Raw genomic sequence first — 18,199 nt, forward strand, 5'->3', positions numbered from 1 at the left:
TGCGTGTGTAAACAGATGCACCTGTTTTGGTGGGGAAAAGTGCACAGCCTCTCTGATTGGTGGATTCAAATTCACCAGCTCCCAGGCTGACCTAGAAACTTACTTCTCTCTCCCTGTGTGTGTGTGTGTGTGTGTGTGTGTGTGTGTGTGTGTGTGTGTGTGTGTGTGTGTGTGTGTGTGTGTGTGTGTGTGTGTGTGTGACAGAGAGAGAGAGAGAGAGAGAGAGAGAGAAAGCCTTTTAATGGGATGATCCCATTGTAAGATTCAAATTCAATATATTTAGACTGGTTGACTGAATTGGATCTTGTGTGTGGGTCTCTCTGTGCATGTGTGTTTCCTCATGTGTACATATTTGTAATTGTGTGGCAGTCATAAATTTTTTTGCTGATTTTTGTCATTTAACAAGTATATTTGAGGGAACCTCAGCATGTTCAGCATTTTTTCAGCTGTCCATTTTGCTTTTCCAATTTTTCTGTTTAAGTTATTACTATTGTGCTAAATCACACTATTTCTGCTATTTTATAAGATTTGTGCTTAATATACTATTTCTGCTTTTATAGGATTTGTGCTTAATATAGTATTTCTGCTTTTTATAAGATTTGTGCTTAATATAGTATTTCTGCTAAATGTAGTATTTATGCTTAATCATACTATTTCTGCTTTTCAGAGGATTTGTGCTTAATATAGTATTTCTGCTAAATTTAGTATTTCTGATTAATTATAGTCTTTCTACTAAATCATAGTACAGTATTTCTGCTTTTTATGGGATTTGTGCTAAAACAAAGTATTTCTACTAAATGTAGTATTTATGCTTAATCATACCATTTCTGCTTTTTATAGGATTTGTGCTTAATATAGTATTTCTGCTAAATTATAGTATTTCTGCTTTTTATAGTATTTGTGCTAAAACATAGTATTTCTACTAAATGTAGTATTTATGCTTAATCATAGTATTTCTATATATTTCTATATATTTCTGCCAGGTCCCCAGGCAGCCAATCCTCTGTGAGGACTTAGACATTCAAATTTTCAAATCAGGGCCTGCACGGTTTCCCAGCCAATCATATATGTGTCCTGAGGCATTCAAATTTGCATATTGGGGCCTTCATGGCTTCTAAGCCAGCCAATCATATCTGAGGGCTGAGGAATTCAAATCCACAAATCAGGGCCTGCACAGCTTCCCAGCCAGCCAATCATGTATGTGGGCTCCAGGTATTCAAATTTGCATATTGGGGAATTCGTGGCTTCTAAGTCAACAAGTCATCCATGTCATATATCTCTAAAAATTCATATTTTAATGATAAATTGTCAACACTTGAAGATTCCCCCATCTCTTCTGAACAAAACGGTGTAAGAATGACCGCTCTAGCCGCTATGGTTAGGAAATTATGGTCATTTGTTTGAGGGGAATCCTCACTATGTGAAATAAACTGAAAGAAGCAGGTCTATGTCTCTGTGCTGCGTGTGTAAAAAGATGCACCTGTTTTGGCGGGAAAACGTAAACAGCCTCTCTGATTGGTGGATTCAAATTCACCAGTTCCCAGGCTGACCTAGAAACTTAGTCCTCTCTCCCTGTGTGTGTGTGTGTGTGTGTGTGTGTGTTTAGTGGGAGAGAGAGGACCCTGCCCTTATTTGGCAGCATGTCATTGTAGGATTTAAATTGAACATAGTTAGACTGGTTGACTGGATTAGAGCCTGTGTTTGTGTGTCCCTCTGTGCATTTGTGTTTCAATAAGTTATTACTATTCTGCTAAATCATAGTATTTCTGCTTTTCATAGGATTTATGCCTAATATAGTATTTCTGCTAAATTATAGTATTTCTGCTTTTTATAGGATTTGTGCCTAACATAGTATTTCTGCTAAATTATAGTATTTCTGCTTTTTATAGGATTTGTGCCTAACATAGTATTTCTGCTAAATTATAGTATTTCTGCTTTTTATACTATTTGTTCTAAATTATAGTATTTCTGCTTTTTATAGGATTTGTGCTTAATATAGTATTTCTGCTAAATTATAGTTTTTCTTCTTTTTATAGTATTTGTGCTAAAACATAGTATTTCTACTAAATGTAGTATTTATGCTTAATAATAGTATTTCTATATATTTCTGCCAGGTCCCCAGGCAGCCAATCCTCTGTGAGGACTGAGACATTCAAATTTTCAAATCAGGGCCTGCACAGTTTCCCAGCCAATCAAATAAGTGTCCTGAGGCATTCAAATTTGCATATTGGGGCCTTCGTGGCTTCTAAGCCAGCCAATCATATCTGAGGGCTGAGGAATTCAAATCCACAAATCAGGGCCTGCACGGCTTCCCAGCCAGCCAATCACATATGTGGTCTCAGGCATTCAAATTTGCATATTGGGGAATTCGTGGCTTCTAAGTCAACAAGTCATCCATGTCATATATCTCTAAAAATTCATATTTTAATATTAAATTGTCAACACTTGAGGATTCCCCCACCTCTTCTGAACAAAACGGTGTAAGAATGACCGTTCTAGCCCCTACGGTTAGGAAATTACGGTCAGTTGTTTGAGGGAGTCGTCACTATGAGAAATAGACTGCAAAAATCCTGTGTCTCTCTGTGCTGCTGCGTGTGTAAACAGATGCACCTGTTTTGGTGGGGAAAAGTGCACAGGCTCTCTGATTGGTGGATTCAAATTCAGCAGTTCCCAGGCTAACCTAGAAACTTAGTCCTCTCTCCCTGTGTGTGTGTGTGTGTGTGTGTGTGTGTGTGTGTGTGTGTGTGTGTGTGTGTGTGTGTGTGTGTGTGTGTGACAGAGAGAGAGAGAGAGAGAGAGAGAGAGAGAGAGAGAGAGAGAGAGAGGCTTTTAATGGGATGATCTCATTCTAAGATTTAAATTCAATATATTTAGACTGGTTGACTGAATTGGATCTTGTGTGTGGGTCTCTATGTGCATGTGTGTTTCCTCATGTGTACATATTTGTGATTGTGTGGCTGTAATAAATTTTTTTGCAGATTTTTGTCATTTAACAAGTATATTTGAGGGACCCTCAGCATGTTCAGCATTTTTTCAGCTGTCCATTTTGCTTTTCCAATTTTTCTGTTTAACTTATTACTATTGTGCTAAATCATAGCATTTCTGCTATTTTATAAGATTTGTGCTTAATATACTATTTCTGCTTTTCATAGTATTTGTGCTTAATATAGTATTTCTGCTAAATTTAGTATTTCTGATTAATTATAGTTTTTCTACTAAATCATAGTACAGTATTTCTGCTTTTTATGGGATTTGTGCTAAAACAAAGTATTTCTACTAAATGTAGTATTTGTGCTTAATCATGCCATTTCTGCTTTTTATAGGATTTGTGCTTAATATAGTATTTCTGCTAAATTATAGTATTTCTGCCAAATTATAATATTTGTGCTAAAACATAGTCTCAATTTAAAATTACAATATTCATAGTTCATCACAGTGTCTCTGGTAAATCACAATATTTCTGCTCTGTTGTACTATTTTTCTAAATCATAGTGTTTCTGTAATGTTTAAGTATTTTTGGCTAAATATATTCTTTCTGTTATCTTATACTATTTCTCCTAAATTCTTGTATTTTTGAGAAGTTATCATGTTTCTGGTAAGTTACAATATTTCTGCTAAATTCTGCTATGCTATTGTATTTCTGCCAAGTATTATGTTTCCTCTAAGATATTGCAGTTCTGCTAAGTTATTCCATTTTAGCAAAGTTCTTTTGCTTCTGCAAAGTTTTTACAATTTCTGCAACTTTTCAGCTTTTTCAGCTACTTTTTGCATACAGCTTCAGCTTTAAGCATCCACACTGCATTTTCGCAGGAAATGCAAATTTTTCTAGTTACATGTAAACTTTCCATGAAATGTTGTTACATAAATAAAATCTGGTCGGGGGCTGTTCTGGAAGTGATTCAGGGCAACAGGAGTCTCATGGTGGCCTTAGCTCAGCAGTTGCTCTTAATCATTTTTTCCCTTAAAGGCGTCAGCATTTACAGGATTTAACTGTAAAAAGAACAGTGTCCTGTATTTTTTTACAGCAAGTGCAACAGTGTACTATATTTTCCACCAGTCTCAAAAACAATAAAACCATATCACAGATTCACTACAGAGGTGTGCTTTATTAAAGGTTTATATTTACAGTACTTTGGGATTTTTTAAATTTCTTTAAATCTATATTAGTAGCCAGTTGTTTTCACAGCAGTAGTATTAGTAGTTATTGATAAGTAACTAGTAATAGTTAAAGTTCCCCTTTACTGCAGAGAAAAGCTCTTGCATGATCCTCTCCTTACTTGCCAGATTCACGAGCAACTGAAGCGTTTTGAGAAGCGAAGCCCCGTCCCCGTCCAGGAGCACGCGGCGAATCTGGCCTCAAGTGTAAGTGACCGTCTCCAAACATCTTTTGCAGATAGACACACTGCCGAGGATGACAGCTTGACAGAAGAGGGAACAGAGGTTATCTCACCAATGGTCTTCTCTCACTTTCCTGTCACAAAGAGGATTTCTTCTTATGTGTGCTGAATTATGAAATGTTGTCTCAAGCGCTGTCACCTTAGATATCATCGTTTGAAAAGGCTGTTTTAAAGGAGTTTTTTTTTCTTAACTCATGAGCCAAGAGTTAGATCATTGAAGACTGAGCACCAAGCGGGAGCCGCGGAAATCATTCCATCTAATGTTTCAGGAAAACAATTAATTTCAGATTTAGGCTGACGTGACAGACAGATGTGCGTCATCCTCACTCCTGTTACCATCCCGTCTTTCTTTCATTTTCATCCATCCCCATGACTAATTTGTATATTTCGATTAACCCCCACCTTTATTTCTGATTTCACCACCTTTGTCCTGGACAATGTCCAAATTGAATTTTTTTTAACCCTTTTCCCTTCCATATATTCTTCTCTCCACCCCTTTTCTTGTTCTCTTTTCCTTCCATTTCTTCTTTTTTTCATATCCATATACTGTAATATCTGCCATGTTTCCATTCTGTCTCTCTGCTACACTCCCCCACTTCAGCTCCCTCCCTTCAGTCCCCTTGCTTCAGATTCAGTACGACAGCCACTCTCTGCCTGGCTTAAATCATCAGGACCTACTGCAAGGGCCAAACCGAGGTTCTGTTTCCCCTCAGAGAGGCTTCTGTTTGCTCACAGTGGAAACTAATGACCTTCATGCATTGTGTCTCTGGAGTGTGCCTCGACATCTTGAAGCAGTAGAAGTCATTACAGTAATATGCCTGACAAGATGGGCGACTGCACACAGTCACTCGCCGCCTCTCCACTTGCTGCCGACGGTCAAGGCTGCTCTGTTTTAGCTGTCACCACAGCTGTCGTGTAGCCTTGAACATTCAGAAGTGTTCTCTTTTTTTTTCCGACAGTGACTCGAGACGCAAAGCTAAAACAGGAAACAGACAAATGGCTCACACCAGGATGAGAAAACTCCCCGTGAGGCAAACAGGGTTTTAGGAAAGTGTCTGAAATAACGACAGCACTGACGTTGTGTCCGGCAGATATAAATTTCATGAACCTTTTATGCGTTTTTGCTTGTTCCCCTACCTGAAAACGTCACAAAAGCCTTAACATAAAAAGAGTACCTCTAATTATAAACATCCGACCTCTCCCTTCTTCCCTGTTCCAGTTGGCAGAGGAGCTCATATACCAGGGTTGGAGAGAGGAAGTCAAAGAGCTGCTTGCCCTCATTTCCAAACCCCACTTTCAGGTAAAAATATTTCCTTCCACAGTGACATGTTACTGTAACTTCACATGTGTCAAGCTAAAGCTTCCCCTCTCCTGGGCCAGTTATATAGCATTTTTAGCAAAGGTAATATATATATATATATATATATATATATATATGTAGCGGTTCCGAATGACAGCAATATCAGGAAGAAGGAACACGAGAAGCTGGAGAAATACCAAGGGCTCAGAGAAGAGCTCGAGAGGATGTGGAGGGTGAAGGTAACGGTGGTCCCCGTGGTAATCGGAGCACTAGGTGCGGTGACTCCCAAGCTAGGCGAGTGGCTCCAGCAGATCCCGGGAATAACATCGGAGATCTCTGTCCAGAAGAGCGCAGTCCTGGGAACAGCTAAGATACTGCGCAGGACCCTCAAGCTCCCAGGCCTCTGGTAGAGGACCCGAGCTTGAAGGATAAACCGCCCGCAGGGGCGTGCTGGGTGTTTTTTTTTATATATATTACCTTTGCTAATAATATATATAATATATATACAGAGGTAAAGCGTGTCATCAACATGTTGATCCCATATTTTTTATTTTCAGCAGAACACAGAAAACACAGCAGAGATAATGCACCATTTTAAGAAAAATATTAGCTCAATTTGATTTTGATGGAAGCAATGTGTCTCAAAAAGGTTTCCCAGGGACAAATTTACCACTGTGAAACACCCCATCTTCTTTTAACTACAGTCTGTAAATACCTGGGAACTGAGGAGACAAGCTGCTGGGTTTTTGGGAGGGGAATGCTGTCCCATTCCTGTCTGATAGTGATAATATTCTAGCATTGTCTTGGATGAGAGTATATGTTGTTCTAAAACCTTTCAGCATTCATGGTGCAAGCTTCCAATTCCATACCAGAGATGCAGGCTTTTGAACTGAGAGCTGATAACAAGCCAGATGGTCCCTCTCCTCTGTAGTCCAGAAGAATTTTGAACCGTCTGACCACAGAAAGGTTTTCCTCTTTTCTTCGGTCCTTTTCAAAAGTACCCGATAGAGCTTTAACCTGCATTTATGGATGGCATAGTGAGCTGTGTTTACAGGCAATGATTTCTGAAGCATTCTGAGCCCATGCAATGCCTGTATATAAAATGTCATTGTATCTACTCTGGTCAACAGCATCCACGCTTCGTACTGATGTCCACAATTCCATTTATATTTCTCTCACAATCCAGGAGCACCTCCAGAATTATTTCATATGGGAGGCACTTAAAATATTGGGGTGGCACACTAAAAACAGAATTTCCAGTTTTGTTATGCTGTTGGCAAATATAGGTTACTTGAAAAATATGGCAAAAAAAGAGGGGGGAAAAGAATTATATGCCTAGTTAATTTCCAGCTATTAAAGTTGAGCGGTGGCCAGTGGCCCCCCTGACCCCTCTTGGTGCGCCCCTGTCACAATCAAAAAAACAAACAAAATCATTTCACTAGTACATATGACATCCATCTCGGACCTTCTTTTAACAAGGTGTACAAGAACTTAAAGTTAACCAGCACAATTTTACCGTGTACACCTTGTAAAACTAGCAGTAGAAAAATTAAAGAGCTTAAAAAATCTGCCGCGTTATCGTTCTCTCTTGTCCCTCCCACTCACCACTTCCTGTTCTTCTAAATCACAGAGGAGGAGACTACTCAGCAATGATTATTTTAATAGAAACGCTTTAGCGAAATTTATCAGTAGACTTTTAAATGACCTTGAAGGTAGTAGTAGTATAAGGTAACTCCCAACTCTTGGGGGCGATTGTGGCTCAAGAGTTGGGAGTTCGCCTTGTAATCAGAAGGTTGCCGGTTTGAGCCCCGGCTTGGACAGTCTCGGTCGTTGTGTCCTTGGGTAAGACACTTCACCCGTTGCCTACTGGTGGTGGTCAGAGGGCCCGGTGGCGCCAGTGTCTGGCAGCCTCGCCTCTGTCAGTGCCCCACAGGGTGGCTGTGGCTACAATGTAGCTTGCCATCACCAGTGTGTGAATGTGTGTGTGGATGACAGGTTGTGTAAAGCGCTTTGGGGTCCTTAGGGACTAGTAAAGCGCTATACAAATACAGGCCATTTACCATTTATAAGTGTACACAAACATAAAATAAATAAAAGGAAAACAGACAGAAATCAATATATGATCCCACATGCTTCTGGTGTTGTCATTTTGATAGTTTAAACATTTCTTATGTTTTCTACGCTATATTGTAAAAAAAATCATTGCAATCTGTTTTATTTACATTTATTTACGTTTTACATGGCATTCTGACTTTTTCAGAATTGGTTAAAGGCCTGTAACACTATGCCAGTGCACATTCAGCAGTCAGCCAGTATATAAGCTGGTGAAGAGCTGCTCTGTCAGTGAGTGGGACAGCTTTGAATGGTTTGCCTGAGGATGAGATGAGATAAGATGAGTCTTTAAGCAACCAGTAAGTAGCAAGTGTTTGCCTGTAGCAGAAGTGTTTTCCCTTTGACTTGGTTAAACATCTCCTTTACTTTTCAGGATATTTTAGCTTGTGGTCCTTTTGTTTGGCTGAAATAGCACTGCAGCAGACTCTGTGAGTCGAGTCCTTAATGAAATATTATTTTCTCACAACTCACTCTATTTGGCTTTTTCCTTTCCTGGTTATACTAATGTTAGTCCCCTCATCTCCTAGCCAGGCACTTAGCGAACAGCATGAAAGGTGTGTATAGTGGTGGATGTGGTTCTAATATGCAGTGCTTTGAGTATAAAAGTGCTATATAAGTAAAGCTCCATTTTTAGGATGCATTGTAAAGAATTTCATGTGGTATGGACGTCTGTGATTTGCAGTGAGCCATCAGGAGCCCAGCCACTGGACCTGTTTTAATACTTCCTGGTTTGTCTTGCTCTAAAGCTCTAAAGCTGCAATTGTTGCAAATGTCGTAACAAGAGACAAGATTTCATATTTACCCAGCACACCCAATATGAAACATGGAAATCTTTAGCTGCTGATAACTTTACACTTTGCTGCAGAGAGATAGATCAGAAAATCAATACTGCCCTCATGCCTGTCTTTTAACAGCCAGTTAGCTTAGCTTAGCAAGAAGGCAAAGAGTGACCTAATTGGAGATGCAGTTAACTTGTTTTATTAGAAAAAACCGACACAAAAAATGGAACAAATATTCATTAGAATAGTTTCTTATTTTTCCCCGTTTACAGTTTTTATCTTATGCTAGTAATTCACAGCTTCTTGCTATTTTCAAGAGCGATAGAAAAGAGGCTTCAGTCTTATCTAAGTATTCAAGGAACTGACTCTTTTTGCTAAACACAAACATTACTTGAACTGTGAAAGGGTGCATGTTTCTTCCACAAGGATTTTCAGATATGATGATGAAATATGAGATATGAGACGAAATGAAAAAGCAGCCAAAAAAACTTGTTGCTTTGTTCACTTCTGTCTCAGCTCTCCAGCACCAAAGATTCAATAGCAACAATGAAAAGTAATTGTGTACTTCTCAGTAATTTTTTCCAAGATAGTTGACATTAAAATTGTAGCTGACAGCTCAATCTCCGTTCATGCTACAAGCACACATATACATTAAACGACTTACACTATATGTTTCCTACAATCCACTCTTATATGAGTCACTCTAAGTGGCAAATTAATCTGACCGTAAAGTTCATTTTTAAATTGATTACACCTCATCATTCTGCAGCTGAGAGGTGCTGACATCTATTAACCACACTAGCACTGAAGCTAATCTACTCCCGAGTTATGTTTATTAGTGTGCACTCATATAGTGGTCCACACTCCTCAAACGCACAGTTCCTTCTTTCGGATCTGCTGACAGTCATTTTTCAGATGCACATACACATACACGTAGCATACGTACACAGCGCATATGGTTTTCCAGTGAACTGCAGAAGTTGTGGCTTTTCCTAATGAGGAGCAGAAGCCAGCCGACAACTAACAGGTTTGTTTGAACAGCCCTAATGACCTGTTTGTTCTTGGCCACAGTGCACGGGCTCGCACATACTTATAAGAGACACTGGGTATAATATCCTGTAAATGAATGTTTGTTTTTTTAAAACCTGTCTGTGAAAGTGGCCAGAGACACGTTGCTCACTCATTGGCAGCTTTTGAGCAGAGTAACTGTTGATGGATATGCGGATAACAAGTAGACTAACTGACAGATGGATTGGCTGATTATTAAAATTAAGTTGATGAGCACATGTTCCCCCCCTCTTCTCATTCTTTCATATTACAGTAAATGACCTTCTTGTTTGGAACTGCATTTTGCACAGGCTCGCAGAGAGAGGGATTAACATTTATGCTGTGTGTTGCTTTTCAGCAAACAAAACCGGGGATTTCACACTGCCAAAGCAACCATATCAAAAAGAATTTAAATGAACTGCCTGGGTATTGATAGCAAGTCAAAGATCTATTCGCTGGGAAGTGATCCTTTATAAGATGCGCGATGTTTGAGCTGAGCCAGATGGCTGCAGGCAGAGCCAGTGTTAGTGATGAGGGGGAGCTGCTTTCAGGTGGCCCACAGGCTGGTGGTACATTCCAAACTAAATCAGGCTGACATTCCAGGAGGAAACTGCTGCCTCTGGATTAGGTAAGTGTATTCGGGGCGAAGCTTGGCTGTCAACCTTTCTAAGACTACGCTTTACCTAACAGATGATCTAAACGTGTAAGCTGGTGACATTAGGGACACTGGGGATAGCGGGGACAGCAGTTCTACTGCCTACCTAAATTCAAACTGGACAAGTTTTCCAATGACACCTCCAGCATTTGTGCACAGGCTGAATCTGACAGCAGCTTGACAGCCTGCATGCCTCATTATGTTCAGAGTATGTATGGCCTGGGACACTTACAGAGGAGTATTTCTTTTCGGTGCATGTCAGATTGATTGGACTCAGCCCAGTGTATTTCCAGGATCCCAGAATGCAAAGTGACATTAACTCAAAGCTGAACACCATCTTGACTGTTTTTTCTATTCCTTTTGCAGAGTCTCCTGCATGTCCATGACGCTGTAGCTCAGAGAGACTTTGAGCCTGTTCTGCCACCCATACCTGATGACGCACTGGAGGACGAGGAGGATTCGGTCAAAATTGTCAGTTTGGTCAAAACCAAAGAGCCTCTGGTCAGTACAGTCTGCTCAAAGGTCAGGTTTTAAAAAAGAAACCGACAGAGAGAGAGCCACGATGCGGCGGTTATGTGAATCTTCATTTAACTCTTAGCAGCGAAACAAATAAACACATTTGATACAACTAATTTCCAGTGACAGAGGCCAGAGGCCGGTTACAAAAACGTCATGCCGAGAAAATGAATTCCTTCTGTCTGTGCTGCGTGCCAGCTTGTCTCTAATACGGCCTGCCTGGTCTCAGACCTCACGCAAAACATAGAGAAATGCAAACATTTAGGTCAAAGCTACCATGTAACGAGGCGACTGTGCCTAAAAATGCGCAATTTGTCCAGCCACATTAACTGACACACACGGGCAATCCAGCGCAATGAGCACATCTAATAGGTTGAAATTTTCTCCAGGGACTGAATTCATGCTGTGTTGCTGAACAGCGTGACTGCTAAAGCAGCGTATGCCAAGGTGTAGCGGGACGAAAGCCTTTGACAGGATCACATTTGCCTCTAGGCTGAAACATAAGGCAGCTTTCCTCAGCTCAAAATTTACAGAGTCAATTCTTCCACATCTCTTTTGCCATATATCTGCAGAGACGAGCGGCACGGTTCCAGCATTGTTGTGCAGATGTGTATGGTGTGCAAAACTTGTGTGTATAAACAGCAAAAAAACCCAAAAAAACCCCCCTCTTAATGGCATTTTAAAGCCGTTTTGCTCGTTTAGAATGATTGTTACTGATGAAGATCAACTAGTTTCGAGGTCTTTAATCAAAGCTTATTTTCTCGATGGTATCGGAATGATTCCCCGTATTCAACATTCAGCCATTGTCAGGTTTTGTTTTTTTTTGATATTTCCTGGATCAAGTGAAACGGGGCAGGAAACCAGTAAAACTACAAAGCGTGCATACCTCTGCCAATGCCACAAATCCTCTAAATTTGTTATTATAATCAGTTTTTTCAGTTGCTTCTGGATCAAAATCTCCATAAAGTCAGTGATTGATAGCAGTGGGGTTCATATGGCAGGGTTTTCCCCCATTCAAGTACGCCCAGTAGTTTATTAGAAAATAGAAGAAATGTCCTCAAATGCAAAGTGAAAATTTCTTTTGAAAAATCCTGGATCTACATCACAAAACCAGGCTTTTCTATTATTTCGTATTGTTGCTTTACTTTCCAACAGATGTCAGTGAATTCTAATGGCAGCTTTCTGAGATATCTCACTAAGCAAAAGACAAACAAACAGCGCAGAAATCCCAGCGATGGGTTTAATTTAAATATGTTTTCAGGATAAATATGAATGTAATTTACTTAATGACGGACATTTTTGCTTTTGTGTGTGTGTGTGTACTCCTGTGTTGGTGATTGAGCTTCCAAAAGGCTCTTCGGACCAATAATGGAGAACATACTTTTGTATTGATCCCAAAATTAGATTGGAAGGGGACTGACCTTTTTCTGACATAGCCTCTTTGATCAATCCAACATGTTTTCCAGACAACAGGGTTACACCCGAGCATGAGCTGATTGTAGTCAGCTACATAAGATGCTCTTTCCATTGCGATTTGCTCCACATCAATAACATCTGTTGAAAATAATGCTGATTTGAATAACCTTTTCCAGCGCTTTGTGTGTTACATGAAGGCAGCCGCCTAAATGGGCCTGTCTTGATACAAATAACCTTCCTTGGAATCAGGGGACTTTAAATAAGAAGCTTGTCTAGGCCCTAATAAATTCAACATGTTACTTTCACTCGCCATCGTTTGACCTCTTTGCCTCTCTGCATCTGCTCGTATGCTTGTCCATTCATTCACTAATCACTGTCCTTAAGGGAGCAACAGTTAAGAGGGATACATCCACCGGGGCTATTGTTGTGGCGAGGATCATGAGAGGAGGCGCAGCTGACAAAAGCGGTAAGCTGATAGACTCTTGATTGCAAATATGCTTCCTTTCATCCTCGCTTACATTAGGTTGCAGAAACGCTGTGATTGTACATTTCCATGTTTTAAAGAAAAGCATGAGGTACAGGTTTCCATATTAATCTCCAATGCTTTGAAGGCCTCATCCATGAAGGCGATGAGCTGAAAGAGGTGAATGGAGTCCCACTAGAGCACAGGAAGCCAAAGGAAATCCTTCCCCTGCTGGTTAGTCTCACATGTTTTTTCTCATTAAGCCACCAAAACCAATAAACCTTTCCACGTTACTTAAACTTTCACTTCTGTAAAAAAATTATTGTTTACCTAATTACAATATTTCTGTAAGGTTGACCACATTTTTTGGTTTTGAACAGATTACAGTAGCGTGTTACTTGCCTAACACAAGGCTGGGTTTGTGAACTGGAACTCTTTGCTCTGTTAGCCAAATGTGTTAACACCTGCGCTATCAAATAAAGAGAACTCGGCTGACAGTTAGCTAAAACATCATGTGCCATCATCCTGCCATTCCGGCCAGTTCAACAGCCCACTAAAAAGCAGATAATCTTATGGGGTCCAACCAAACTCAAATATTCAGTCTAATGAAAATACAAGCGATGGTGATGTAAATATTTTGAAAATTTTATTCCAAAAACATAAACAACACAGGCTATTTGCAATAAATTGCTACCCAGTCATGTGCAAAGTGTTAAGGCCTACTTGTGACACCAACTTCAATACAAGAGCAATAAATCTAGGTTAGAGTAAAGAGCAATATCACAAGCTAACCACATTTTTTTAACTTTTCTTTGAGGTAAAATTTTGTAGGATCAAGGCTAGAAGTATATTGTAACATGTAATGAAAAACATCTGAGTAGCCAGAACTCTATAAATCTTACTTAAGGTAAAAACACGAGGAAAAACTGAGAAAACATCAAATGCTATCACATCAATCATGCTGCTAATATTTTGATTTCTCTCAGACTGTTTACAGTCTTCATCGGTGGCTCTATCTTCAAATTCATTTTTTCCTACTTTCAATTTAAAGTGAGATTTATTTGTCAGTAAAAAAACAAACCACAACAAAATGTTTATCTGTTGCTACTTTGAGCAATAGCTAGCTTAGCTTAACAGCTAGAAACAGGACGATGTAGCTAGCTAAAATAATACAAAAGTACTGTGGTGATTGTGCAAGCCTAAAAAATAAAGAAGTATGCCAATAATTAAGGTTTAAAAATGCATATTTATTTAATGTTTTAATCAATTTATTGTTTAAGATTTTCACAGATCCAGGCAATTTGTTCCCCTTGTTTCGACTGTTTTGTGTAAAAATATGAAAGAGGTACCTCAAACTGTTGCTTTCATGCCACTGTGTTTGTGCAGGCTCGCTCTAAGGATGAAGTCAGGTTCAAAATTATTCCTGCATACTCCAGGGAAGAAATGTCAACAACTAAGCAAAAGGTACAAAGAACATTAACCATAACACTCATGCTAGTGTGCGTTGTGCATGGACATTAGCATGCGATGCGGCTGCATGGAGAAAACTGTCCACCTGGTTTCAGTAAAAAATGTATGAAATCAGCGATATCTCGTGTGTTGGGTTATATTTTGTGTTTCTGCCACAATGCTGTCACTGCTGCTGCAGGGTTCTCAAGAAGTAAGCACAGATCAGACCATCAAGGATAAGATGCTAACGTCATTACAACTTACAGCTTTTTATCATTTAAACGTTTAAACTGTACTGACTCAATTTAACATCAACAATTAATCCCTATCTTATGTGGAAAAATTCAAGTTCAACAATCTTAGCTAGAACTAATTGTAGGCCATCTTCACCACACAGAGTGTATGTCCAAGCTGGAAACTGTTAGAGCAGCTAGAGAGCATTTGCAATGGATTAAGACAAATTATTTTCAGTGATTGTGGTCATTTCTCAAAACTGACACCGACATATGCGAAGAAACACCAGCGCAGTCCATTGCCAGAATACAGAAGTTCGTGAAGCTGCTGTGGAAAAACAGAAATGTGAATAAATAAATGAAAAAAGGCATTGTGTGTTTTCCTTTCACCAGTTTGTCTGCTTGAAGGCTGTATAATGCCATAGTTTTCTTTCCTCAGCTGTTTGTGCGAGCTCTGTTTGACTATGATCCCAATCAAGATCCTAGCATTCCATGCAAGGACGCTGCACTCACCTTTAAAAGGGGTGACGTCCTCCAGATTGTTAGCATGGAGGATGACACCTGGTGGCAGGCCTGTCACCTCGAGGACAGCAACGGTGGAGCTGGGCTCATCCCCTCGAAGGAGCTGCATGAAAGGTCTTTTTCCTGCTTTTAAGTCACTTGACTTTAAAATTCTGAATGGACACACCTATCCTGCTTTCATTCTGCCTTTCTTTTTTTTGGCTTACTACAGAAGAGTCGCTCTACAGCGACCCAAAGCTCTGTTCCAGCCTCAAAGAGTCAAGCCACCAGGTGATGCACCCCTTTGGCCCATAAACTCACCACACGCGAAAAGTATAAAACGTTTTCTATTAAGCTATTGAAGGTCATGGTTAATGGTCAGGGTGACCCCGGCCACCCTCCTCTTGTACTAACTTCGATTGTTTTGTCCACATGCTTCATAGAGGAGGGGGAAGGTACTGTCAGTTACCATATGCTTTCGAAACCTTACCTTCAGAATAATTGTCATGATGTAATGAGTATGTTTTGGGTTTTGGTTTGGGGTTTTCTGTTTGTACCTAAGATGTAACGTCTAAAACCAAACTGGCCGACTTGAGCGTGCTTTACCTTTTAATTTCGAAGATTAAAGCTTTGTTAATGGTTGTTAATGGTTCTCCTTTTTTATCTGTGATTTCCTTTCTCCTCTCTCTTCCAGTTTTTCCAGTCACGGAGGATGCAGACTATAGAGCTATAACAGGGATCCATGTTGGTAAGATGTTTGACTTGTCCCACTCAAATCCCACTAATGGAAAAGGGGCCAGACTGCTACTCCAAAATATAACTCAGGGGCATTTCAACCTGAACGATCACAAAAACACACATATTTAAACTCTGTAATAAAAACCAAAAAAGGAGACCCTAGTTGTATTTTGCCGTACAAACCAGTTCATTTGGTGATGTAGTTCTGTGGTTTGTAGATTTAGAGGAAAGGAATATAACAGCAAATGTGGTTTCAGCTGCACAGTTTATCCCATTTGTCTTGATCTCATGGATTGGAAATAATGTCTTGTGTGTATTTGCATGTGTGCATGTGAGCAGTGCAGGATGTTCATATGGGGAAGTGCACTTGTGGCTGATTGTAAAAAGGCTCCTTTCGTCTGTAAAAGGAAAGGTAATTACAGATATTGCACAATATCAATTCAAAGAGTCGTGTACAGTTAATAATGTGCATTTCATCTTATCTGAGGCCAGATTCCACCTGAGGACAGAGCTTCAGACTCTTTATTTTGCATGTACATCCTTAGTGCTGCATGCATCAAGATCCTGCATGCATCAATCAGAGAAGCAGCTGAGGTATTTTGGTAGGTAGGCAGGTGGGTCTGTCTGACTGCAGAGAGATTCTATTACAACAGTACTGTGTTGCAACTTTGAAATATGTAGTCATACAACTTACTAAAGAGCTTTGTAAAGGGTGTTAGTAGAGTACTGTGTATCCATTTAACTCAAGTCTGACTGCGTGTGTGTATGTCATGGCAAAATAATGATCCATGGCACATTTTCTTGAACCGATTCTGTCACAAAGGCAGTGAGTAAAGCTTATTTTGAAACAACTATTATAAAGTGGCATCACGGTTAGCACTGATGACTCACAGCAAGAAGGTCCGGGGGTTCAAATCCAGTCTGTGTGGTGTTTACTGTGCATGTTCTCCCCAGTGTGTGCATGGGTTCTCTTCAGGTACTCTGGCTTCTTATAAGCAGAAGAAATATAAGCAGTCAAGAGGAATATATACAAAACAATAGTAAGGGGGTTGGCTGTAGCTCAGGTGGTAGAGCCAGTCACCTACTAACTGGAAGGTTCGATCCCAGTCTGCATGCCAAATATCCTTGGGCGGGATACTAACCCCATGCTGCTCCCCGATGCATCCAGCGAAGTATGAATGTGTGTGAATCAATTTTATTGGAATTCCACATGAAAGACCAATACAAAGTGGTGTACACTTGAGAAGTGGAACGAAAATCATACATGATCCCAAACATTTTTTACAAATAAATAACTGAAAAGTGGGGTGTGCGTAATTATTCAGCCCCCTGAGTCAATACTTTGCAGAACCACCTTTTGCTGCAATTACAGCTGCCAGTCTTTTAGGGTTTGTCTCTACCAGCTTTGCACATCTAGAGACTGAAATTCTTGCCCATTCTTCTTTGCAAAACAGCTCCACAACTGCCCTATGACGGCCTCAGAGGTTGTCTAAGAGAATATTGGGAGCAACAACACCATGAAGTCCAAAGAACACACCAGACAGGTCAGGGATAAAGTTATTAAGAAATTTAAAGCATGCTTAGGCTACAAAAAGATTTCCCAAGCCTAGAACATCCCACGGAGCACTGTTCAAGCAATCATTCAGAAATGGAAGGAGTATGGCACAACTGTAAACCAACCAAGACAAGGCCGTCCACCTAAACTCACAGGCCGAACAAGGAGAGCACTGATCAGAAATGCAGCCAAGAGGCCCATGGTGACTCTAAACGAGCTGCAGAGATCTACAGCTCAGGTGGGGGAAATCTGTCCATAGGACAACTATTTATTTATTTATTTATTTATTTATTTATTTATTGTTTCACACGTGGTACAGCAGTAATTCATTTCCCATACACAACCTTCCTTTCAATTAAAGTAACACTGTTTCCATGCATGAAAAGGAGCAGGAAGAAGAATAAATTCTTATTGACACCTGCCCCTATCTGTGATAATACAAGTAGGCAACCAAAATTACACTCTGACAATATTCTGCACATAACAAAAAACAAACCAAACAGAACAATATACTCAACAATGAGCAATACCACTAAATATCAAACTAAAAGGATCATTTTTCTACAATTAAATTCTATTATTTTCAACTTCTTCATATTGGTTTATCATTTTATTCTTACTATTAGTCGTGCACTGCACAAAGTTGGCCTTTATGGAAGAGTGGCAAGAAGAAAGCCATTGTTAACAGAAAACCATAAGATGTCCCGTTTGCAGTTTGCCACAAGCCATGTGGGGGACACAGCAAACATGTGGAAGAAGCTGCTCTGGTCAGATGAGACCAAAATGGAAATTTTTGTCCTCAATGCAAAACGCTATGTGTGGCGGAAAACTATCACTGCACATCACTCTGAACACACCATCCCCACTGTCAAATATGGTGGTGGCAGCATCATGCTCTGGGGGTGCTTCTCTTCAGCAGGGACAGGGAAGCTGGTCGGAGTTGATGGGAAGATGGATGGAGCCAAATACAGGGAAATCTTGGAAAAAAAACCTCTTGGAGTCTGCAAAAGACTTGAGACTGGGGCGGAGGTTCACCTT

At 40.0% G+C, this 18,199-nt stretch overlaps 1 protein-coding gene across 3 annotated transcripts in view; it reads left to right on the forward strand.

Annotated features, from left to right (window-relative positions):
• The window catches only part of LOC113010113 (MAGUK p55 subfamily member 7-like), a 35,588-nt gene that overhangs the window by 4,267 nt on the left and 13,122 nt on the right, over nucleotides 1-18,199 (forward strand). For 2 of the 3 annotated variants that reach the window (XM_026148986.1, XM_026148988.1), the window contains exons 4-13: nucleotides 4,285-4,362; nucleotides 5,617-5,697; nucleotides 10,657-10,791; nucleotides 12,607-12,688; nucleotides 12,834-12,919; nucleotides 14,072-14,149; nucleotides 14,807-15,003; nucleotides 15,101-15,159; nucleotides 15,312-15,323; nucleotides 15,563-15,616. In XM_026148986.1, the coding sequence (XP_026004771.1) occupies nucleotides 4,285-4,362; nucleotides 5,617-5,697; nucleotides 10,657-10,791; nucleotides 12,607-12,688; nucleotides 12,834-12,919; nucleotides 14,072-14,149; nucleotides 14,807-15,003; nucleotides 15,101-15,159; nucleotides 15,312-15,323; nucleotides 15,563-15,616 (862 nt within the window). The remainder of the gene's footprint in view (nucleotides 1-4,284; nucleotides 4,363-5,616; nucleotides 5,698-10,656; nucleotides 10,792-12,606; nucleotides 12,689-12,833; nucleotides 12,920-14,071; nucleotides 14,150-14,806; nucleotides 15,004-15,100; nucleotides 15,160-15,311; nucleotides 15,324-15,562; nucleotides 15,617-18,199) is intronic. The other variant, XM_026148987.1, reaches the window with a different exon arrangement.

The sequence above is a fragment of the Astatotilapia calliptera genome, chromosome 18 (genome assembly GCF_900246225.1).
Source record: "Astatotilapia calliptera chromosome 18, fAstCal1.2, whole genome shotgun sequence".
In the NCBI taxonomy this organism is placed as follows: Eukaryota; Metazoa; Chordata; class Actinopteri; order Cichliformes; family Cichlidae; genus Astatotilapia; species Astatotilapia calliptera.